This window comes from Equus quagga, chromosome 8, assembly GCF_021613505.1.
Source record: "Equus quagga isolate Etosha38 chromosome 8, UCLA_HA_Equagga_1.0, whole genome shotgun sequence".
Classification (NCBI taxonomy): Eukaryota; Metazoa; Chordata; class Mammalia; order Perissodactyla; family Equidae; genus Equus; species Equus quagga.
In genome coordinates this window covers 80,071,260-80,098,077 of record NC_060274.1, presented here as the reverse complement: position 1 = coordinate 80,098,077, position 26,818 = coordinate 80,071,260, and the positions used below count along the sequence as shown (strand labels likewise).

The following is a 26,818-nucleotide window of genomic DNA, read 5'->3' as shown; positions in this document are numbered from 1 at the left end:
TTGGTGAGGAAGATTTGGTGACCCTGAGCTAACACCTGTTGCCAATCTTCCTCTTTATTTTTTTCCTCCCCAAAACCCCAGCACATAGTTGTATATCCTACTTGTAGGTCATTCTAGTTCTTCTATGTGGGATGCCACCACAGCAGGACTTGATGAGTGGTGTGTAGGTCCACGGCCAGAATCTGAACTGGTGAACCATGGGCCGCTGAAGAAGAGTGCATGAACTTAACCACTCAGCCACAGGGTTGGCCCCTAACAATAGCTCTAAAGGCAGAATCGGGTACTGTGGTTTTAAATTAAGAAAAGCAGGAACAAAAAAACAGAAACTCAAAGCACAAGACATCAATAATTTTTTTAAAAACCAACAAAAATTATCAAATATCAGATGCTAGAAATTCCTAAATTCAAAACTCAAACAGAATTTTGTTTAAAGGAGTAACACTTGCACAACTGGCATATGAGAAGTCATATGAGTAATTAGGTATTTACTAACTTTAATTACTGATTATCCATCCAGAGTACTAAGCACAGATAAACATAAAACATATTTGGGATTAGAAGATATCCTGAGATTTAATTTTAATAACAACTTGCTTACATCTCCAGAAAACTGAAATTCCTAAAATTACTTTGATATGATCATATTTGACAATTATTCTTCTCTTCCCAAATTTCTCTAAGTTCCTTACCTAATTTTTACCATGTACTATAGAGGAAATGAATCATTTCTCAGAATACATAAGGCATAAATTTGAAACAAAACAGATACAGCTCAGGTCAGCCCCAATGGCCTACTGGTTAAGTACAGCACGCTCCGCTTTCAAGGCTCAGGTTTGGTTCCCAGGCACAGACCTACACGGTTCTTTTAGTGGCCATGCCGTGCTGGTGGCCCATATATTAAAATAGAGGCAGACTGGCATGGATGTTAGCTCAGGGTGAATCTTCCTCAGCAAAAAATATATAGGCACTGCTCAAATTTACTGGTTCATATGTTCCTTGGAATAGGGACCTGATGTGATTAACCTTATGAACCATCTCTCTCTTACAGGGAGGAACTTTATTTTTAGGTATATTGCCACTAGATAAATGTGAAAAACAATACAGTTTATGCAAATAAAGCAAACCAAATAGGAAATCATACCAACAATAATCCAGGTAACGAGTGTAAAGATCAAACTGAAAACTAGAAAATATAAGCTGGTTACAATTTTAAAAAAGGGAGAGAGAAGAGAAGGAAAAGGAAGAAAGAAAAAATTTTTTGGAGCCCAAGAAACTAAGTAATATTAGTATGGAGTAACTATTTTCACTTTTATAGAGAGTAGAAGTGAGATCTACATAGGAGTTCTCAACCTTTTATGTGTCAAGGGCTCCTTTATCAGTCTGATGAATCCTTTGGAATCCTTCTCAGAAAAATATTTTTAAATGCATAAAATACTTAGAATTGCATAGTAAATTATTCCACTGTGATACATTTTAACCCCAAGTTAAGAACCCTTGGGCCTAGAAGAGTCAGAGAAGGAGGTTCAAACTACATATGCTCAAGGATTATCAACTACCACTAACCACCCCTCCCCCACTAAAAAATGAAAAACACAACTTTTTTAATTCACAAACCAAAATGACATGGTATTTTAAGATAACAAAATACAGGTCTTATAAATTTTTCAAATCATAAAATTTAAAAATACACACATATTGAGAGGCTCGAATTCACCAAGAATACCAATAAAGATAGCAAAGATGGTCCAGAAGGCATCACCAACAAATTAAATCAAGCAGGCAAAGCTAACAAATTCAAAATGTTAAGTCTCACTGAAATATATCAGATTAAGATTTCAATTAATCAGAATGTAGTTTTTGATTAACCTCTTTCATACGAAAATCCTTGGTTTCAACCCTTTATGTTGAATGTCCATCTAAAATTCAAGTACAACTTCCATCCCTAAGCGAGTGTCTGAAAATTATTGCTGCAATATGTGGAATTCATAATAGTTCAAGAAACTCTGTCTTTGGGCAACATATAAATTTAAATAGAAATAATCTATTTTATACAAAAATTCCAATGACCTAAAGCTGAACATTCTAAAGGTATACTACTCCTCACTTAGAAGTTTTTATGTAGAAATTTGATGTTTAGACTTTTCTCTGAAATCAAATTCCTTTTACTTATGGTCACCAATCACAACCAATACAACACTGTTCAACCATATTCTCCCTGAGTCATATATAACCACAAAGACAGAACCCAGAACTTGGAATAAAACCTGAATTCTCCTCAGTTCTAACTATCAAAAAGAATGACAGAGTAGGGCTGGCTCTGTGGCCGAGTGGTTAAGTTCACGCGCTCCGCTGTGGCGGCCCAGGATTCGGATCCTGGGCGCGGACATGGCACCACTCATCAGGCCACATTGAGGCGGCATCCCACATCCCACAACTAGAAGGACCTGCAACTAAGATATACAACTGTGTACAGGGGGGGTTTGGGGAGATAAAGCAGAAAAAAAAAAGACTGGCAACAGTTGTTAACCCAGGTGCCAATCTTTAAAAAAAAAAAAAAGAATGACAGAGTAGATGATATCTGGGTATTTTAATATTATACTTTATTACTTTATAATAAATACATATTCTACATATTCTTTTCAAAATGTCAAATGTTTAATTTTTACAGTGAGAAACATATTTCCAAGTAAATCTTATATACTGGAGAGACATATATATATGGATTTTTTAGACACAGTTAGGTATTAAAAAAGTATAAAATTTACCTTTTAAATAAATCTGGTCATTGATTTAGAATACACAGCTTTCAATCACTAAAAAAAGATGTCACTTTTCTAAAGATATTCATTGTGTTTTCCAAACTGGTAAGCTTAATTCAGAAACAAGTAAGCATCACTTGCTTTCTATACTTTAGTCTATGCAATTTTTTTTTTCATTTTTTAGGAGAGTTTTATTCATTCATCGATCCAATATTTACAGGGGCCAGAGGGGTCAGGCTGTGCTCAGGGCAGAGAGAGGCAGCTGCCATGCCTGCCAGCCATCCCCTGCCCCCTACCCAGGTCACTATGTAGTCTACCTAACCTTGTCTGGATACATTAGAAAACAGGGTAAAAGGCCTTTAAACTGTCAAACCCAAATTCCCATCTCTAGCTCATTCCCTGATTCTACATAAATTTTTTGAAGTGAAAAAAGCATTTAGGACATAATTTAATCTTCATTTGATCTTAAGCAATTTGTAACCACCATTCTTGAGTATTAATTTCAACTGTGCTATAGCATAGGTGTGAGAGTGTTGGTTTAAAAATGTACTGAAGGTATTTCAGTGCCCAGGCCACCCTCTGGAAGCACCTCATTTTTTTAAAACTGAATCCCTACTATTCATTCACTCTTTCAAATGCTAGATAAATTGGATGCTCACCTCACACTTAACAGGTAGAAGCAGGGAGATTAGGCATAGAAAAAAGGAATAAAATACTTGTCTCTACCAAGACGGTCTTGTCTCTACTAAGCTCACTATCTTGTGAAGGAGGAAAGAATTACAACTCTACATGCCTTATACACTGAGTGACTAAAACAGCAGCAAGGGAATCAAATTACATTTGAGTCCTGTGCTGAGTATTAATGGCTAAACATGGGCTTTCTAAGCAGATACATTCAAAAAGAACTATTTTTCCAGAAAACATTGTTTGCTAATTAGTTTAACTCCAATCAGTAGTCGTCTTACTGAACTTAAGCATGCAAATACAAATAGTATCACTTATTAAGAATCTATGAAGCATACAAAACATTCTCAATAACTGAAATATACTTTTTCAGTTCCAAAACTAACTTTTAAAAATTACATTATTTTCTTGATTCATGTTTGTTTCAATCTAATTTTATATCACCTTACTATAAGAATAGCAATGGATTGGGGTTCTAGGCCTAGCTCAGCCCCAATTAGCTTTATGACTTGAAATAAGTCATGTAATTGTTCTAGACCCAATTTATTTGCAAAATAATAAGGTGAGAGCAGATGAATTCTAAGGTCTGTAAATTTAAGATTGTAGGGTTCTAGGCATGCAAGAAATTCAAAATGAGCCTCCACCTTGGTCAAAACATTTATATTAAAGAAAAAAGTAATAAATTTTAGACCTTAAACCAAAACTTCAAGATGTAATTTTACAATAATACCTATGCTTTACCCTATATTTATGAAAGTCTGAGTCCTAAGTACAGAAATGTTTCTTATAAATAACTATAGTGCAAACAAAACTACACCCAACAACCTACAAGATTCAGGAAACAAAAGAGGGAAACAGAAGTGTTCCAAATTTTACTGCTCCTTATAGTACCAATTAAATCATTTTTTCACATACATCATTTGAACTGCTAAATAAAACAATTCTGATTACTGTGCAATGTAATATCCCCTCAACACTAACACTCACCAAAAGAACACCATTATTGCACAGCAGATTTAAAAAAGGCACAATTCCTGTAAGACTACCCCTGAAATTACCAGATGTCTTCCAGAATTAGGTCACCAACCCAAAATTTAATGGAAATGAATTCAAACTAGAATCTACATAAGTAGAACATGACCACCAATTATTATATCAAACAGTAAGAGCCTCTGCCAAAACAATAAAATCTAATTAATTTATAACTCCGCTAATTTCAAATCTGTGATATTTAATGGCCAGGGCTAGGTTAAAGATCACTTTTATTTAATAAATACTTTCTCAAGAGCAAAAGAGAACAGAATACTTACATTCACCATTGTCTCATCATACAAGAGACTATCTTTTTGAACTTTCACCTAAGAAGAAACTATTTACATCTGTTATATAAATATATACACACATATATATGTATTACTCCTTTCTGATCAAGAATGTTTAGCAAAGATGAGCACAAATATATTATTATATAATTGCTTTTGAATTATTCTATAATTCATACTTTTAATTTACACAGGCTTTTATATTAAAGAAAATTAGTGGGATTTAACTACATTTATGTTTTGTTTCAAGCATATAGTTTTACTTCCATTAACAAAAATACTTAAAATCTGTGACTTGCCTGATCAAACTGGGTAACTTCTTGGCCAGAAGGAATCTGTAGTCCCCAAAGTCTATACTTTTTGGCAACACTAGAAAATTGCAGGTCCAAAGGAATCTCAACTATATCAGATCGATTTAGAATTTCAGTATTTCCATAGTCAATGTATCTCACTAGACACTAGGAAAAAATGAAACAAATACTAATACTGAACTTAGATTAAACATCTCCAAAGACACCACCAATTTGCTTTCTCTTAATTACCTATAAATCAAGATAGCATTTTACCTCAAATGGACAATATGCATTCAGAAACAAGAGCTCCAGCAATATCCTCAAAATAAAGAAAATCCACAGTCCCTGAGATCCCAGTGATTTCCATATTTAGTACTAGTTTAATACCAAACAGTACTATTTCCAACAGTACTGTTTCTCATTTTGGATTTTTTTTAAACTATTGGTATTTAAATAAACATAAATCAATTACGCTTATCAATCTTCCTTTGATAAAATGAAACCCACTCCAGCTATTAGACCTTGGAAATGATTCAAATTCACCCTTACCTCCAGCTCTATATCTGCTTAAAAGTAAGAAAGAGAAATAGTTTATCACAAGGTCAAAAGGCATCTTGTTCCTTAATTTAAAAAGTTAAAGCCAAACCAAAAGCAAATGCAAAATATCATCACCAGTTGTCAAATTGTGGGGAAAAGGTCTATTAGAAAGATCTATTTCACCAAGATAAACCATTACCTATGACAGTAATAAATCATGAGATTAAAAAAAAAAGAGTTATTTGGATCCATTACTCAAATTATTTCATCTTATCATCTCCTCATTATACCAGGGAAAGCGTTTACAAAATATATAGATTATAAAATATTTTAAGTTCACAGAAGCAGATATAGAACAAAACAATAAAAGAAAGCCTAAAGAGATGCTTTCACACAGCCTGAAAAGTGCAAGTGCCACCAAACAGCTATTCAGAATCTCATCTCCCCATATCCCCTTAAAAATCTCCCATAAGTTCACAATGCAAAAAATAAAATATCTTTAGATATTTTACATATCTTTAGATATTTACAAAGAAAATTCATCACAATTAGGCATGAGAAAGTGGCAGGCCAAACTTCATTATTAACAATATGCACATCAACTAAGTAAAAGATACAGAACTTCAGGATCAATCAAATATTCTTTTCCTACTCAATCTTAATAGAAGGAACTTTTAAAAGTTACTCAGCAAGAGCCAAACATAATTATTAAGAACTGAGGTACAAAGAAGCAACTCGTCACCAAAAATAATCCACAAATTATGTAATCTGAACAACCTAGGGAGACTATATGACAACTTAAATTCAGAACAATATTCCCCTGAATTTGATCTAGATTTCCTAAAGAATTCATTTCTTTTGTGTTCACCTGGGAAAAAAACATGTTTTAACCAATTAATCAATTCATTGAACTAGATTTTATTACTTTGAATAAGCAATTAAGGACTAAATAAGCATGCAATTTTGAAACCAGAATATTCATCAAGGCAAAAAAACTGAACACTTGTTCTTACCTTTTCATCACTGATGATTTTCAGTACTTTGCATCTGTACCAGCATTTATCTTCAGAAAATAATCCACCATAAATCTACAAAGAGAAAAAGAAAGTAAAACTGTTTGGCATTTTAATAAATCAAAGCATACAAAGCAGAATAATGCTTAGTATTTATTAAGCACTTACTGTAAGTTAATAAGTACATATATTTAATAATTTATTTTATTCTCACAACAACCCTACGAGACAGGTACTTTGTTTTCACCATTGTATACCCAAACTCATAAGCTAGTAAGCAGCAGAACCAGGATTCAAACTCAGGCAATCTGACTCTGGAGTCCATTATGCTATTCTGCCTCTCCAAAAAAATAAAGGGAAGAAGAAAGACATAGACAACAGAAAATTCAAAAAAAAAGGTACAAGCATCAAAGACTTGAGAAATCATGCTATTTTAATGTCTGAAAACATATATGGCACAATTAAATGTTCTCTTTTTTGCCTTTTATTTTTTATTTGCTTTTCTTTTAATTTATTTTATTGAAGTCACAATTGTTCTTAAAACATAAACATTCCAAGTACATGCCATTTAAGTCTAGTTTTCAACTCTGGGGGGGAATCCATATGTCCTACCACACAGAAAAGACTTTTGTATATTTTACTTTATATATAAGGACTTTAGTGCATTAGTGAATAAAGTTATATTAGATAACATCCTTAATACTGAACTTTCATTTATTTTAAATTTACATTTCAATTTAATTATGTTTAATCAAAGAACAAAGAGGAAAATTTGCATACTTTAAGTCAACTTCTCAACATCAGCACTACTGACATTTACTCTTGGAGGAGGGAGCTGTCCTCTGTCCTGTGCCTTGCAGGATGTTTAGCAGCATTCTCCCTGGTCTCTATCTACAAGATGCCAGTAGTAACCCCTCCAGTTGTGAAACCAAAAATGTCTTCAGACATTGCCAAATGTCTCCTGGGAGTGTGAGTGGAGGGTACAATATCATCCCACTTTAATCATACCACTTTAATTTAACCACTTTATTTATTTATTTATTTATTTTGAGGAAGATTAGCCCTGAGCTAACATCTGCTGCCAATCCTCTTCTTTTTGCTGAGGAAGACTGGCCCTGAGCTAACATGCGTGCCCATCTTCCTCTACTTTATATGTGGGGTGCCTGCCACAGCATGGCTTGCCAAGTGGTGCGATGTCCACACCCAGGGTCCGAACCGGTGAACCCTGGGCCGCCAAAGCGGATCGTGTGCACTTAACTGCTGCGCCACTGGGCCGGCCCCTAATTTAACCACTTTAAATCATACATTCTCAGAGCTTCCGGGTTGGTAAACACATGGAGATATGGGGACAGTGGTGCACCTGGAGAGGGCATGAAAGCTCTGAATCCTTTCCCATATACCTTTCCCTATGCATCTCTTCAATCTGGCTGTTCCTGAATTATATCCCTTTATAATAAACTGATACTCCAGGGTCATCCCTCAGAGATGAAGCCCAGGCCACTGTCACCCCTCAAAGACAGAGCCTGGGCCGGAGTTTGATGAGCAAAACACCATGACTGAAGAGCTACTGAAAGCAGCTGCATCCCTGGAAATGTTGTCTGAGTATGTGAAAAAGGACTCCAAGATATGCCTGGCATTTACTGGAAATGTCTGTTTAAAGATATGTGATTTAGGAGCATCATGGCAGAGAGAGCTCTACCAGTGATCTCTCCCCTACACGATACAATGAAAAAGACATTCATAGTCCAACAGAGGACATCCACACAACACAAAAGACATCTGAGAGAACCACGCAGCCATACATCAGAGGGAGGAGAGGCTGGAGTCCCCCTTGGAGGAGGTGGAACCAGGTAAGAGAAAACTTCACTCCTTCCCCAAAGGACTGCGATGTGGAACTGCACGTGGCCTCTGAGAGGGAAGGAAGTGGGTGGGAGGGCCTGTTAGTGGGAACATCAAACATCGCCGAGGTGCCTCACAAGCTAGGGGAAAGACCCCTACTGAGGTGAAAGGTATCACGGGGATGACTTCATCAAGCCAACACCTTAGGAGAGCAGACAGCAAGGGGAGAGTGAGTAAGCCCATGAGAGCACACAGAGGAAAGTACCCCTCCCCGCAACTGCCCAGCGCCAGCTCCAGCGCCTGGGATCCCGGCAGAACACAGCGGCCTCAGAATACGCAGCTCTTGACCTCCACCCAGTGGTAATAGGTAGTAATGGCGATCAGTAATACCAGGATTGGGACAGGCCTGGTAGCAGAGCGTTTAAGTTGGCACATTATGCTTCAGTGGCCCAGGGTTCGCTGGTTCGGATCCCGGGTGTGGGCATGGCATCACTTGGCAAGCCATGCTGTGGCAGGCGTCTCACATATAAAGTGGAGGAAGATGGGCACAGATGTTAGCTCAGGGCCAGCCTTCTTCAGCAAAAAGAGGAGGATTGGCAGCAGATGTTAGCTCAGGGCTAATCTTCCTCAAATAAAATAAAAATAATAATACCAGGATGCAAAAAAACAGTGTCATGACCTCTAGCAGTATCAAAAACTGTATTAAATCTCCAGACCAGAGAGGAGATGACAAGTACCAGAAATCAGTCCTGAAGACACAGAAATATGTAATCTAAATGACAGAGAATTCAAAATAGCTATCATCAAAAAACTCAACGAGTTAAAAGGGAATTTAGAGAAACAATTCAATGAGTTCAAGAGCTACTTCACAAAAGAGACTGAAACTATAAAGAAGAACCAATCAGAAATATGGAGATGAAAGACACAATCGATGAGATAAAACATAACGATTCTCTGAATACTCAAGCAGACATCATAGAGGAGAAAATCAGCATAACTGAGAATAGACATATTGAAATGCTCCAGATAAAGGAGGAGAGAGAACTAAGACTAAAAAGAAATGAAGAAAGTCTCTGAGAAATATCTGACTCAACTAGGAAATGCAACATAAGAATTATAGGTATTCAAGAGGCAGAAGAGAAGGAGAATGGAGCAGAAAGCTTGTTCAAGGAAATAATAGCACAGAACTTCCCCAACCTGGGGAAGGGGATGGAAATCCATGTGAAAGAGACTACCAGATCTCCTAAATATGTCATTGTAAAAAGACTTACTGCAAGGCATATAGTAGTGAAACTTGCAAAAGTGAATGACAAAGAAAAAACTGCTAAGGGCAGCAAGGCAGAAGAAAATAACCTACAAAGGAATCCCTATCAGGCGTTCAGCAGATTTCTCTGCAGAAACTTTACAGGCTAGGAGAGACAGGAATGACACATTCAAATCTTTGAAGGACAAAAACTTTCAGCCAAGAATACTCCATCCCTCAAAAATATCCTTCAGATATGATGGAGAAATAAAAACTTTGCCAGATAAACAAAAGCTAAGGGAGTTTGTAGCCATAAGACCTAGCCCCCCAATGAGAAATCCTCAAGAAGGCCCTCATACCTAAAAAAAACAATGAGAGAAAGGGATTATGAAACACAGAGTAAGGAGACAAACAGGTAGACAAATCAGAAAATTGTAGCTATACATCAGAACAAGTTAGCAAATAGTCAAGTAAAACAGTAAAGATAAAGGGAACGAAAACAGCAAAAACAAAAATAATCTTGTCATTTTTTTTTTTGAGGAAGATTAGCCCTGAGCTAACTACTGCCAGTCCTCCTCCTTTTGCTGAGGAAGCCTGGCCTTGAGCTAACATCCGTGCCCATCTTCCTCTACTTTATATGTGGGATGCCTATCACAGCATGGCGTGCCAAGCGATGCCATGTCCACACCCGGGATCCAAACTGGTGAATCCTGGGCCACCGAGAAGTGGAACATGCGAACTTAACTGCTGTGCCACTGGGCCAGCCCCTAATCTTGTCATTTTAACCACAAATTCACAAGATGAAATAAGATGTGACAAAAACAACTTAGGAGGGGAAAAGGAAGGAGACTGAATGAGTTTCGTCTAAGGAAATAAGAGGCCATCAGAAAATGGATTATCTTATCTACAAGAGTTGGCATACAAACCCCATGGTAACCACTAAACAATAAAGCAGAACAGACACACAAATAATAAATAAGGAGAAAACAAAGAAGCCCAAAATAAAAAAACTACATAACTCAATTGGTGGACTGAAATACACGGCATGAGAAACAGGAAATAGAGGAGAACCAGCAAACAAGTGATAAAATGGCAGCAGGAAGCCCTCACATATCGATAACCACTCTAAATGTAAATGGATTGAATTCTCCAATAAAACGACACAGAGTGGCGAGATGGGTTAAAGAACAAGACCCAACAATATGCTGCCTCCAGGAAACACATCTCAGCTCCAATTACAAACACAGGCTCAGAATGAAGGGATGGAAGACAATACTCCAAGCTAATGGCAAACAAAAGAAAGCAGGTCTCGCAATACTTATATCAGACAAAGTAGACTTCAAGATAAGACAGGTAAAAAGAGGCAAAGAGGGGCAGTATATAATGATCACACAGACACTCCACCAAGAAGACATAACACACATACCTACACACCCCACGAAGGAGCACCAAAGTACATAAAGCAACTATTAACAAACCTAAAAGGAGATATTAATAACAACACAGTAATAGCAGGGGACCTCAACATTCCACACACATCAATGGATAGATCATCCAGACAGAAAATCAATAAGGAAACAGCAGAATTAAATGAAAAGCTAGACCAGTTGGACTTGATAGACATATATAGAACACTCCATACAAATACAGCAGAATACACATTCTTCTCAAGCACACAGAGAACATTCTTAAGGATAGACCATATGTTGTTGGGGAACATATGTTGGTACACAAGGCAATCCTCAATAAATTTAAGAAGACTGAAATAATAACAAGTATCTTTTCTGATTCCAATGCTATGAAGCTAGAAATTAATTACAAAAAAAAAAGCTGAGAAAGGGACAAATATGTGGAGACTAAACAACATGCTATTGAACAACCAATGGATCACTGAAGAAATTAAAGGAGAAATCAAAAAATATCTGGAGACAAATGAAAATGAAAACATTATCATATCAACTCATATGAGATGCAGCAAAAGGGGTACTAAAAGGGAAATTCATTGTAATGCAAGCATACCTTAACAAACAAGAAAAATCCCAAATAAGCAATCTCAAACTACACCTAACTGAATTAGAAAAACAAAGCCCAAAGTCAGCAAAAGGAGAGAAATAATAAACCCCAGAGCAGAAATAAATGCAATTGAAACACAAAAGGCAGTAGAAAGGATCAACGAAACAAAGAGCTGGTTCTTTGAGAAGATAAACAAAATTGACAAACTCCTAGCCAGACTTACAAAGAAAACGAGAGAAAGCTCAGATAAACAAAATTAGAAATGAAAGAGGAGAAATAACAATGGATACTACAGAAATACAAAGGATTGTAAGAGAATACTACAAAAAGCTATATGCCAACAAAATGGACAATCTAGAAGAAATGGATAAATTCGTAGATGCTTACAACCTCCCAAAGCTGAATCAAGAAGAAATAGATAATCTGAATAGACCAATCACAAGTATTGAAACAATAATCAAAAGCACCCCAAAAAAATAAAGCCCAGGACCAGAGCACTTCCCTGAAGAATTCCACCAAACTTTCAGAGAGGATTTAATACCTATCCTTTCCAAGCTATTCCAAAAAAATTAATGAAGATGGAACACTTTTTAACACATTCTACAAGGCCAACATCACTCTGATACCAAAGACTGAGAAGGACAACACAAAAAAGGAAAACTACAGGCCAATATCACTGATGAACACCAATGCAAAAATCTTCAAAAAAATACTGGCAACCCGAATACAACAATACAGCAAAAAGATCATATATCATCATCAAGTGGGATTCATACCAGGGACACAGGGATGGCTCAACATCCACAAGTCAATCAATATGATACACCACATTAACAAAATGAGCAATAAAAACCACATGATCATCTCAACAGACAAAGAGAAAGCATTTGACAAGATCCAACAGTCATTTATGATAAAAACTCTTAACAAAATGGGTATAGAAAGAAAGTCCCTTAACATAATAAAGGCCATATACGACAAACCCACAGCCAACATCATATTCAACGGGGAAAAACTGAATGCCATCCCTCTGAGAACAGGAATAAGACAAGGATGCCCACTATCACCACTCTTATTCAGCACAGTATTGGAGATTTTGGCCAGAGCAGTTAGGCAAGAGAAAGAATAAAAGGAATTCAAATAGGGAGTGAAGAAGTGAAACTCTCGCTGTTTACAGCCAACATGATCTTATATACAGAAAACACTAAAGAATCCATCAGAAAACTATTAGAAATAATTAACTACAGTAAAATTGCAGGGTACAAAATCAACTTACAAAAATCAGTTGCATTTCTATACTCTAATAAGGAACTTACAGAAAGAGAACTCAAGAATACAACTCCATTTACAATTGCAACAGAAAGAATAAAATATCTAGGAATAAATTTAACCAAGGAGGTGAAGGACTTATACAAGGAAAACTATAAGACATTATTGAAAGAAATAGATAATGACATAAAGAGATGGAAAGAAATTCCATGCACATTGATCGGAAGAATAAAGATAGTTAAAATGTCCATACTACTCAAAGCAATCTACAAATTCAATGCAATCCCAATCAGAATTCCAATGACATTCTTCATGGAAAGAGAAGAAAGAATTCTAAAATTCATATAGGGCAAGCAAAGACCCCAAATTGCTAAAGCAATCCTGAGAAAAAAGAACAAATCTGGAGGCATCACAATCCCTGACTTCAAAATGTACTACAAAGCCATAGTAATCAAAACAGCATGGTACTGGTACAAAAACAGGCACACAGATCCATGGAACAGAACTGAAAGCCCAGAAATAAAACCACACATCTACAGACAGCTAATCTTTGACAAACGTGCCAAGAACATACAGTGGAGAAAAGACAGTCTCATCAATAAACAGTGTTGGGAAATCTGGACAATCACTTTCAAAAGAATGAAAGTACACTATTCTCTCATGCCATACACAAAAATAAACTCAAAATGGATCAAAGACTTGAAGATAAGTCCTGAAACCATAAAACTCCTGGAAGATGATATAGGTAGTACACTCTTTGACATCAAACTTAAAAGGATCTTTTCAAATACCATGTCTTCTCAGACATGGGAAACAAAAGAAAAAATAAACAAGTAGGACTTCATCAGACTAAAGAGTTTCTGCAAGGCTAAAGAAGCTAGGATCAAAACAAAGAGACAACCCACCAACTGGAGAAAATATTTGCAAATCATATATCCAACAAGAGGTTAATCTCCATAACATATAAGGAACTGACATAACTGAACAACAAAAAACAAACAGCCCAATCAAAAAATGGGTAGAGGAGATGAACAGACATTTTTCCAAAGAAGATATGCAGATGGCCAATAAGCACATGAAAAGATGTTCAACATCACTAATCATCAGGGAAATGTAAATCAAAACTACACTAAGATACCACCTTACACCCATTAAAATGGCTATAATCACTAAGACTAAAACTGACAAATGTTGGAGAGGGTGTGGAGAAAAGGGAACCCTCATATACTGTGAGTGGGAATGCAAACTGGTGCAGCCACTATGCAAAACAGTATGGAGATTCCTCAAAAAACTAAAAGTAGAAATACCATATGACCCAACTATCCCACTACTGGGTATCTATCCAAACAACTTGACATAAACAATCCAAAGTGATACATGTACCCCTATGTTCATTGCAGCATTGTTCACAACAGCCAAGACATGGAAGCAACCTAAGTGCCCTCTGACCAATGATTGGATAAAGATGATGTGGTATATATATATACAATGGAATCCTACTCAATCATAAAAAAAGACAAAATCATCCCATTTGCAACAACATGGATGGACCTGGAGGGTATTACGCTAAACGAAATAAGCCAGACTGAGAAAGACAAACACCACATGATTTCACTCATATATGGAATACACACAAACACATGGATAAAGAAAACAGTTCAGTGGTTACCAGGGGAAGGGGGGGAAGGGGGTGAGCACAGGAGGTGAAGGGGAGCACTTATGTGGTGACAGACAAGAAATAATGTACAAGTGAAATTTCACAATGATGTAAACTACTATGAACTCAGTAAAAACAATTTTAAAAAGAATTAGGATATTTAAAATTTTTCTGAATACGTGAAATACTTGAGGTCTGCCATTACTAGAAATTTAAAAATAGGAGGCAGCTATTCAGCTAGCAATTATTTCTATGAATCTTGTACTGCTCTCCATTATGTTACTGTAGATGCATAACTTGGATGGCAGCTAAACAAATCCACTTACAGAATGCTGGACACTGAGGTTACTGAAGTTCTTTCCATCATCTCAAGGTGGAGTAGGCCCTCTGTCTTCCAGTAGCCAAAAGCCATCCTGTCCTATGACCTTAGAACTGTCAGCTGTTGGGATGCCAAAAATTCCCAAAGCGAACACAAGCTCAATACTTGATCCAAACTGTCTAGTGGAGACATTTCAATGGACACCAGAGTGAGACATGAAGAGTAAAGTGTGGGACAAAGCAAACAGACCACAGATCCTACTAGAAACATTTTTAATTGGATTAAGTAATTGTAATGGTTTATATTAACAATGAATTTTTATTTTGAATTTGTTTTCTCATATTGCCAGACAAAGCAAGTAAGTAATTATATTTACGTGTTTAGGAATCAAGATGTTTACTATAAGAGAAAAGGAGATACAAGCAGAGAATCTAGGATTTCAGAAGGAACACTGTCCTGTTAGAACTGGACTGGAAATAGCAACATGAACTTGTATCTTTAAATGAAAAATTATTTTAAAAATGCATCTTTTCTAGCTTTGTCCACTGAAAGGGACAGAGGGTCCCCATGATGCACCCTAGTGCCAAGATTCTGGCCTACAATACCATTTTTCCAATAAAAGGAACCAAGGTTTTCTGGAGAAAAGGCCAATCCCACATCTTGGACAGAACAGTACAAAATGAGCCTAGAACACTTCTTTGTGCTAGAAAGCAAGAGATGTTTGAAGATTAATGGAGCCAATGAGACTTGGGAAGTAATCTAAAAGGGGCCCCTTCTAGCCAAAATTGAGACAATTTGAACATCCAAGGAGAATACTGGCTGAAGCTGGCTGACACAGAGTAAAGCTGAGAAGTCATGGGTCTGTAATGATACACACAAAAAAGTTAAGGTATTCTAAAAATAACCAAATAGGACAGATTATATTTCTTTTAATACTTGTTACTCAATCATGTTGTTATCACTGATTCATTTATGATACAGTTAAAGAACAAAGAAACTAGTAAATGCATAAACCAAAAAAAAGATATGTGATTTAAGCAAAGACCGTTTGTGCAGACCAGAAGGAGATGCTGGAGTTCTGGCAGTTTGTACTTGCCAGACCCTGAGAAGATGGAGGTTCTTGGCACTGTGCCTAATTTCCCTTGCCTGGCACCTGAAAAACAACTGGTCATCTTGATTGGGGAACATGGAGCTGTTTTTTTTGCCCTTGAGGAGGAAGATTACTACACAGTTGCCAGTGATGTGGAAGACTTCATTAACATTGGCCTCCATGAATTTGGACAAAGGTTTACAAGTTGAAGGAGGAGCCCTCAGAATCAAAGAGCAAAGAAGAGTTGATGAAGAACCCATATATAAAGAAGTTGAGGGAGGACACCAAGAACTTTGTCAAGAGTACATCCAATGAAATGAATCATCATTTGAATATCTTTTGGTCAAAGTGATTCCTGGTTTACAGCTGCCAAACCCCTGGAATTCCCTGAATTGCGTATGATCATTAGGACTCAGGGCGGGGGAGTTCTAGACAGTTTCACATGAAAAATCTGTTATCACATACATAGAGAAAGTAAGTTAAAATTGGAACAAAAAAATCATACATTCTCAATGGGGGAAATATTATCCCTGAGGGAGTGAATACTAGTTCTTGAGGGGTGGGGGGAAATCTTAGATATTATAATGGTTCATAGCCCTCCACAGTTCAACCCTACTTGATAACATAAACAGATATACAGTATATCTGTGGTGTTAAAATGTTTTGGGAGGAGGAGACCCATTAGACAAAAAAATGCCTTCGAAGGGCATAATGAAAAAAAGGTTGAGGAACACTGCTTCAAGTGATAGAGTATAAAATTAATTTTAAGTGTATTACTATGAATTAGGACAAATTCACAGATTTTTTAAAGCAAAAGGAATATACTTGGGGCCACCCCCATGGCCGAGTGGTTAAGTTCGCGTGCTCCGCTGTGGCAGCCCAGGGTTTCACTGGTTCGGATCCTGGGTGCGGACATGGCACCGCTCATCAGGCCACGCTCAGGTGGCGTCCCACATACCACAACTAGAATGACCCACAACTAAAATATACAACTATATACTGGGAGGACTTGGGAAGAAAAAGCGAGGGGAAAAAAAGGAAGATTGGCAACAGTTGTTAGCTCAGGTGCCAATCTTTTAAAAAAAAGGAATATACAGCATGAAATGTAAAAATCCTCAAAGTACAAATCAATTCAGATACACAAATGGATGTCTGACAAAGCAAATGCTACAAAGGATAGTTGTGTTCAATTAGCACTTAACTCTGGTTCCCTTAGCTAGCATTCAACAACTGCAGGGCAAGAGAGAGCACAAATGGCATGGTACCCTCTCCCAACCATCTTACTTAATTTTTCAGCAAGCAAACCACTTTAGTAGCAAAAATAGCTGATAATCAACAGTCCTATCCAATTTCAAACTCTGGAAAAGGTCACATTATCTTTAGTTAAGACTTTGTAATAATATACCAATATCATTAACAATTCAATATAAGGCAAAAGACAGAAGTGGCATGTCATTGCAACTCTGTCTAGGGAGTGGGTAGTGATACTTGTACCCAAGAATAGAGCTGGGACCAAACCAACTTGAGGAATCTGAAGTTCTTGACTCTGTTAGTGTGAATAATCACAACAACCATCATAAACACAAGTCTATCCCAAATAGATATATTTGTCTTTGGAACATAGTCAGAACTATGGATTCACTCCCACTCTGCCTGGTCCAATCTTCTCCTCTCACAACTCCACTATTCATAGACCATGACCTGCCTACATTGTTAGAGGCAGAGAACCACTCAATCACTAAAGAAAATTTACAAAATATCCATTCATGGACAATCAGAGGTGGCTGAGTAATTATTTATAATGAGAAGTCTATTATTGAAACTAGTTTGAATTTTTTGCAAAGCAAGTAATTTATTTTACATTTAAAACAGGAAAAGCAGGTATGTCTTAATTTATAACACTATTAAACACAGTCATAGACTACAAGGATGCTTAAAAAAAAAACCCTAAAAACTTTATAAATTGCATTCCTTATCCATTCTGATGCTTAGCTCCAAGCTACATTCCTTCCTTGTTTCTAAATTTCTTTTTACATTTTTCTATTTGCCATTGGGGTTTTAATTATTTTAAAATAAAACTAATAGAGGCACATTATTAAAAGAAAATCAAAGTATATCAAAAAAGGTTGAGAGTCAGACTTCCTTCCCAACACTCTTCAACATGCACCTCCTTAATTTTACATTTACACTAATTTTACATATACACTAGAATATATGTTTATGGTTTATTTACACAAATGGGCTCATTTTACATACACTATTTTGTACCTAATTTCATATCAAAATACAGAGATCTACCTCTCTCACTTAATCAGGGCTTGGAGCTGGGTGAGGCAAGTAAGGTACTGACGACGCAAAATTTGGAGAGGCACTCACTCTGAGGCACCAACACTGCACTTGCATTAATGCCTCCTTAAATTTTGCACTTACCTTACTCTTACCCTAGTATCAGCCCTGAAAATGATTAGTTAGTATTCTAAAATAAGAATCTTCCACAATTCAGTAATTATTCCAATATAGGGTAGAAGGTAACAGTTAAGGAGCTGGGCTCTATGACTCCAAATACTTGATCCACCATTAACTAGCTGTTGACTTTCATAGTTATCCTAGATGTGCCTTAATTTCAAAAAAAAAGTATGAAATAACATCTGCCTCATAGGGTTGCTCATAGGGTGGTCCCATAAGATTAGTGCCATATAGCCTAGGTGCGTAGTAGGCTATACTATCTAGGTTGGTCTAAGTACACTCTATGATGTATGCACGACGACGAAATTGCCTAACAACGCATTTCTCAGAACATATTCTCATCATTGAGCAACGGATGACTGAAAATGCTGCAATGAACATTTTTTTACAAACATCTTTGTGTACTTATAAAAATGTCCAAAGGGTAAATTCCTGGCCTGAGAAATTGATGCATCCAAGATTATAGGCATTTATCATTTTGAAAAAGATGGTTAACACTCAAATACAGTCACCTGATTTAAAACAAAGATTCCAATACAATGCAATAAAGAAAGAATGATCCTTTCAATAAATGGTGCTGGCATAATTGGATACCTACATGGAAAAAAATTAAATTTGACCTCTACTTCACATCATAATGAAAAATTTACTGAAGGCAAACCGTAGCCCTCAATGCAAAAGGCAAAAGCTTCTGGGGGGGAAACATAGGAGAATATATTCATGATGATGGGGTGAGTAAAAAGGTCTTAAATAGGAAACAGAAAGCACATACCAAAAAACAAAAAAAAAATTAATATATTAGACTTCAAATGATATCCATTCCCTTAAGTAGGGAAGCCACAGACTAGAAGACGACATTAGCAATACACATATAAGACAAAGATTCATATCCAGAATATACAAAGAACAAATACAGAACTTCCTAAAAATCAATCAAGACAACCTTGAAAATGAGGAAAAGATGTGAACAAGCAATTCATAAAAGAGGATATCCAAATGGCAAATAAAACTATGAAAACATGCTCAAGCTCAGTACTCATCAGGAACATGAAATTAAAATCACAAAATAACACTACACCCCCACCAAAACAGCTAAAATTAAAAAGACTGACAACGCAAAGAGTTGGTTACGGACATGGAAGAACTGAACTTTCATACATTCTTGGTAAGGACGCAAACCGGTTCAATACTTTTGCCAAACTGTTTGGCCACTATCTACTAAAGTGAAATATGCCTACTCTGTGACTTAGCAATTCTACTCCTAGGTATATATTCAAAAGAAATAATACATCCAGCAGAAGGCTTGTTTAAAGATTTCACAGTAGTTTCATTCACAGTAGCCAAAACCCACAAACAATCTAAATGCCCATCAAAGAAGAACAGAGAAATTGTGGTATATTTATACAATAAAATACCACATAGCTTGAAACAGAACAAACTACAAATACAGAAATACACACAATAATATGGATGAATCTCAGAAATTACAGTAAACAAAAGCAGCCAGATATTATAAATGAGTACATACTGTATGATATAAGAACAGGCAAATGAATCTATGGTGACAGAAGTCAGAATAATGATTACCTCTATTAGAGGAACTACTAACCAAGAGTTAACTGAGAAGGGGCCTGAGGGAATTTCCTGGGATGACAGAACTGTATCTTGATTTGGGTGGTGATTACATAGACGCATACATATGTAAAAATTCATCAAGCTGTACACTTAGGAGATACACACTTTACTGTATTTAAGTTATACCTCAATAATAAAAAGGAAAAAAAAGATCAAACTGTTCTACATAAAGATTTTTTATGAATCAGTATCAAAGGCAAGGATTCTATTTTGTTCACCACTGAATACTCAATGCTTAACACAGTGCCTAGCACATACCAGATGGTCCATAAGTATTTTTGGAAGAATACATTTATTATGACTAGTTTATACAAATTCTAAAAATTTGCTTCTTCCTTTCAAATACAGCAAATAGTCCAAAAACTATAAAATCTAAGACAGGAAAGCTAACAGGAGAGATGGAATGATTATGTCCAAGAATATGGCTCACCTTCTTTGGATCAAGATTCCCAAAAACTGAATTGGCATGGGGACAAACTTCAGACAGTGAGCAACCAATCTTCATAATATCCTGATTTCTACTGATACTCTAGAAGAACACATATAAGATTCAGTAAAATACTATTTGACAGTGTTACACAATTGAGGGTTCTACAAAACATAACACTTAAAAAAAACTTTAAAGCATAAGAAATTAAATCCAATTCTTATGTGACTATTTTTTCCTAATTTAAGTTCTTTATAAGAAATGGAACTATGATATAGAAAATTTTTACTTTCTAATGAGTTCAAATCACTTGGAATTCAAACTAAGATAGCAAATATTATTAAATCATAGGAAGAGGTAACTTTAAACAACTGTCTCTGGATTTTACTTTAGATCAAATTCTGATCGCTCAAATGGATAGCATATTTTAGTCAAATAACATGGGTCTTCTCATATATTTGTTGCTGTGTAAAGGAAACAGATGTAAAAACAATTTCAAAATGCATATATTCCTCTTCACACATACTGTAATCTAGTTAGTAAATTCATTTCTCACGGGGCATGGGTTAACCACTTTAAAACTCCTTTAGGTATATACTAGGATTGAACAAACAAGTAAATATATTGTAGATAATGAGAGCAGTGAGAGAGAAATTACAAATAAGGCAGGCAGGCTAGAATACACCTGGAGTATTAGATTAGAATTGGAAGCTATCAGTATGAACCCATAGTATGTACATGTATGTGCTTGCACCTGAGTGTGTAAATGCACAAGTTTGTGTGTATATATGCAAATGAAAGACACACAGAGAGAGAAATACAGATGTGTGGTTTCTTATACATATATATATATTTTTTTCTAGCTCTGTCTGCTGAGAGGATCTAGAAGCAGTAACACTCCAGTAGCAATAAGCACACCTAGTGCCCAGATCTTGACTTCTAAACACCATTCTCCAATAAAAGGAACTTGGGTTCCCTGGGATGTGATTGATTCCAGGGCTAGGAAAGGGAAATAACAGATGATCCTGGAACATGTGGTGGTGCCAGAAAGTAAAGAAATGCTCAAAAAAAGAACGGGGACATGTATAAAGGACACAGTAGCCAATGTGAACAATCTCCTAATGTCCAAAGCTGGAACAATTTAAACAAAATAAATAATGATAGTATTGGATATAACCCATGGAATAAACATCCACGAGTCAATATTAATATAAATAAATGTGGGAGAAGAGACAGCTCTTCCTTACAGAAGAATCCAATTAATAAATGTGGAAGGAATGAGGGGGCTAGAAAATCATCACCACAGTAATAAATAATAAAATTTTGGAGTGAAGAGTTGAAGAGAAACAAGATTACATAGTCTCAATGTATCTCCCTCTAAAACATGTATTAATTACAAAAGGAAAAACTAACTTTACAGTGAAGAAACCTGTTACCACCTTAATCAGGTGGATCAAGGTTAACATCATCAATAATGAGATATGTCAACATCATGAATCCCCAATACGGTGTGCTGAAAAGGACACAACATCACTTCTGTGGTATTACTGTCAATATATTTATAAGAAATCGCCAAACAAATCCAAACTGACAGATACTCTAAAAAATAACTGACCAGTACTCATTAAAATGTCAAAGTCATGAAAGACAAGGATAAATAAACCAACTATCAACGGCTGGAGGAGACTAAGTCTACATGACAACTAAATACAACGTGGGATCCTGAATTGGATCCTGGAACAGACAGAAGACAATGAGAAAAGTGGTGAAATTTCAATAAGGATTGCAGTTAATAGTACTGTACCATTGTTAATTTCCTGGCTTTGATAACTGCACTATAGTTATGTAAAACGTTAGCATTAAGGGAAGCTGGGTGAAGGGTATAAAGAAAGTCTCTGTACTCATTTTACAACTGTAAGTCTAAAGTTATTTCAAAACAAACAGTTAAATATATATGTTCTTTAAAAATACATCAACAAAATATTCAGTAAGGCTAGAAAGAACATGATTATCTCTAACGATTGAAAAGAAACTCTGAAAGAGCAGTTCCAAGAACACCATGATGAATATCAGTATCACTATGCAGTAAAAAGGGGAGCTGAATTTAAACTGACCCCAAGACATATTAGAAGCAGCCTTTGTGAATAAACCCCTGGAATTAAGACTAACTTCAGAATACACCAAAATATTCTACATAATTAGCTTTGTTGCTATATGGACTAAAACAGATGAAAGTTCTTTCTCTCAAATAAAGGTAGAGGTCAAATACTTAAGATTCCTTCAGCTGCCACTCATCCAACTGGGCCTACCAATAATTCTGAAGGGTATTCATGTAAGCGGCTTATATAGCAGAAATCCATAGTGGCGGAGAGAGAGAGAATATACGTGAGTAGATCTACATCTTGACCTGCCTGCACACATTTCTAAATTTCTATTTACTCTTCATCTACATCCCATGCCAAACCCAATCAAATTTTACTATTTGCTTCGCGAAATAATCATTCAATTCATATGGATGCCATTAGTAGTTTTAACTCTTAATCTTTTCATCCATTCAAGACTTGTTTCCTAACTGTTTCAAAAGTGTTCCAATTTCTACAGGAGCCTCAACTTCATGGTTCAAATCAGAGGTTGGCAAATTATGGCTCTGCCACCTGTTTTGGTAAATAAAGTTTTAAAGGATCACAGTTACATCTATTTGTTTATGTACTGTCTACGTCTGCCTTTGCACTACAATGGCAGAATTGATAGAGTTCAACAGTCATGAAAAAAACTATATGGCCCACAAACCTTAGAATATTTACTATCTAATCTTTTACAGAAAAAGTTTGCTGACTCCTAGTTTAAATCATAGCTCCACATTCAACAAACAACTTCACAGAAGGGTCAATCAAAATCATAATTTAGAGCTGCACTGACCAATACAATATCCAATATCCACTTGAATGTGGCTAGTAGGATTTAAAATGTGCTCTAAGTCTAAAACACACACCAAATTTCAAAAACTTAATATGAAAAAAGAAAAATAAAATATCTTGTTAATATATTTGTGCTGATTACATTTTGAAATGATATTTTGGATATATTGAGCTGAATAAAATACATTCATTAAAATTTATTTCACCTGTTTCTTTTTACTTTTTTATGTGTCTGCTAAATTTTAGATTATGTAACTCACATTTCTACTGGACAGCACTGGTCTAGAAATCTTATTTAAGCTAATAAATGTTGTTCCTATATAATGAGCTTAAACATATCATCCAACCTGGGACACTGTTGAGAGTGACACAGGTGCGATTAATAAGAGATAATGGGCATAGAACCAGAGTATGTGGGCACCCTTTAAAGATATGTGCATAAGCAGAGACACAAACTTGTCACAAGTTTTGTATGAATATCACCTTTCTACAATGTTTTCTATATTGAATTAAGAACCCTGGGCTAATCATATTCTTCTACAGCTTTTCTTCTCATAAATTCTATTTTCCACATTGCCAATTCATTCCCACAAAAAGAAGTTCTCATACTGTAGGAAGTATAGAGAAATGTCATTCTCTTCCCTCACATATCACAAGTAGTTCACAAAATTAAACATTTGTAATTGTGTGCATTAGAGGGATTCACCTTCTTAAATCCTGGAACATAAGCACTTTGGAGCTTTGCTTTGTATTTATTTTAAACTGAGTAAACTTATCTGACTTGAAGCCTGCCAACAGAAAATTAGAAATGTTCCACTAGTGCTTTCAATTTTATGATAAGATATTGTATCTCAAATTTAAAATTAAGCCATTAGAAAAAATGACTGAGACGTAAAAATTTAGTATCTTTCAAGAAACAATCTTATAAAGGACCCCTAGAGGGAGCCATAACCTCACAAATACAACAGTTTCTCAGAATCTTCAGTAATTTAAGCAGCTTCGACCGCTCGTGTTAAATTGAGAGTAATTCTGAAACCACGATTACAATCATACTGTTCTCTTTTTCCTCTATTTTAACTCAGTGTATTATGAGCATACTACTCAGGTAAAGTCCCAGCTATAGCCATTTGTCTTCCAATAATGCATTGTGTTAAATATCGTTCAATAAAAATTAGCATTGAGAATGACAATGATACACATATTCCAGGGTTTTTATTTTTGTTGTTAGAGGACCTGGGTTAGTGGAGGAAGAAGTAGCAGAGGAAATCAACTAGGCTACTATTTACCTGGGCCCAAAATGTTACTGCATCTTCCACATGACTTCCAACCACATCTTCGACTAAAACCAAATCACAATGCAAAGAAAATTAGAAATTAATCAAGATCATCTAGCTCTTACATCCAAAAATAATTTTTAGTGTCAGTACCTTTATTGTAATGTGTATCTTCATCCATTTGCACGATTCCTGGAAAACTAAAACAATTCAATACCTTGAATTAAGTTCTAACAATCTGTTCATTAACAGTGAATAAAGATTAAACCACAGAATGTCCAAATTCCTACAAGTATGTCTTGTCCTAAATAAAGTTATCAAAATTCAAACTCTACATTAAAAACAACCTCAAAGATATCTTCTTCAATAACTAATTTTCTTATTTGAGTATACTACACTTTGCAATTTCATCATATACAATCTCTACCTTTGAAATTATCTCTTTAGCCAAACTTTTGCAAACTGACACTGAAGTGGATAATTCATGTACATTTTCATCAGCTACATAAATCAATACTTCTGAACAATGTGCATATTCTTTTAACGTTACTGATGTCCTCTCAAAACAAGAGTAGGGTTTCCATAATTTAAAACAAAAAGAAACACTACAAATATAATATATAGAACAAACGCTTCAGACTGGTAATCAACTCTATTTAAAAGGCACAGTGGTTACTGCTTTTGAAGATAACCTGCAATTAAAGACTGCGAAATAAATCAAATTTTGCCCATTAGTGCAAAATAATTTTCATTACATATACTTTCCCAGATGCAAAATATTTCAAAATAAATGTACAGTTCATAATTTTATACTTAATACTCTAGAATATTGCACGTCACATACATAAATATTAGTTCATTGAAGGAAACTGAAAATGTAGAATTTTCTTAAGAGCTTTAAAAGATATCTAAAAACATCACTATACTAAAGTTTCAAATGCTCTCTCAATTATGAAAAGAGAATAGTTAACTCTGCCTCACAGGGGGGAAAAAAGATCATTAAAAATATTCTTAACTTTATTCTTCTGATTTTTGTTACTGCTTAAAGAAATTTTTTTCACACATACTAAGAGGCATCAAAACATCTTCAAAACAAGACTTCTTCCTCCAATACTGGTCCAAAAGTAACTTTTAAATTGAGCAAAAAACTGTAAAACCAAGTTGGTATCTGTTTAGGGAGACTATATTTCTCTGGAAGACATTGACTTAAATTCAGTAAAAATAAAAATGTTTACTTTAGAAATCCCAAAACACATTCTAAGAAGTTATTTCTAGAATAGCTTTAAAATCTCATACTAAAAGGAGCCCAAAAGACTTTTCCCGGAAGGACCACGAAGGAACTGACGCTACACCGACTTTCTGCAAAACCGCATTACCAAACGGCGCTTCCAAGTCTCCGATTCACGGCGAGAATTTGGACTAAGTGAGTCTAGGTGGCTGCTTGACACCTACTTCCTAAGGGGCTTTGACGTTTAAATGGCACAGAATTTGAGAGAAGAGAGAATTCCAGCCACCACAGGCCCGCGTGTTGTCCCCGTCTTCACGGAGAACACTGAGGCCCGAGCTCTCCGCAGGCCGGTTTCGCCCCCCGGGGCCTCACTCAGAGCCTGGGGGCCCGTCCCCCTCGGGAGCAGACGCCCAGCTCGAAGGCCAAGGAAGGCCGAGAAATGGCCTCACTCCATCCTTGGAAACCTAAGTGTTGGAAATACGGTATTTCAAGCGGCCGCCATCGAACCTACCAAAACGACTACTACTGACCTCACACTTTCCGCCTCAGAAGCTCTAGAAAAGTGTCCCTGGCCCCACATGCTGGGCCCTCGGCCCTCTACCCGCCACCGCGGCTCACCGTTAGCCCGCCGTCGCGCACGTGCAGACTTACCGCGCATGCCTCGGCCGCTCGGGCTCCACACTGCGCTTGCGCGCACGTCGCTGCGCCAGCATCTGGTCTTGACTGGAGCTGCCGCGTCACTCGCGTGGCTGCCAGAGCCTGGGGCGTGAGGTGGGGCGCGCTGGGCGGGGCCACGCACACGGAGAGCAGCGTTCAGAGACGTGAAGGGCGG

At 36.3% G+C, this 26,818-nt stretch overlaps 1 protein-coding gene across 1 annotated transcript in view; it reads right to left on the bottom strand.

Annotated features, from left to right (window-relative positions):
* The window catches only part of STK31 (serine/threonine kinase 31), a 117,905-nt gene extending 91,339 nt beyond the window's left edge, over positions 1-26,566 (bottom strand). Inside the window, exons 1-6 of the mRNA XM_046670652.1 lie at positions 26,517-26,566; positions 24,912-24,958; positions 24,771-24,823; positions 20,570-20,668; positions 6,609-6,683; positions 5,065-5,223 (exon numbers count right to left, since the gene is read on the bottom strand). Coding sequence (XP_046526608.1) covers positions 5,065-5,223; positions 6,609-6,683; positions 20,570-20,668; positions 24,771-24,823; positions 24,912-24,958; positions 26,517-26,566 — 483 coding nt within the window. The remainder of the gene's footprint in view (positions 1-5,064; positions 5,224-6,608; positions 6,684-20,569; positions 20,669-24,770; positions 24,824-24,911; positions 24,959-26,516) is intronic.
* Between the last annotated feature and the right edge of the window lie 252 nt (positions 26,567-26,818).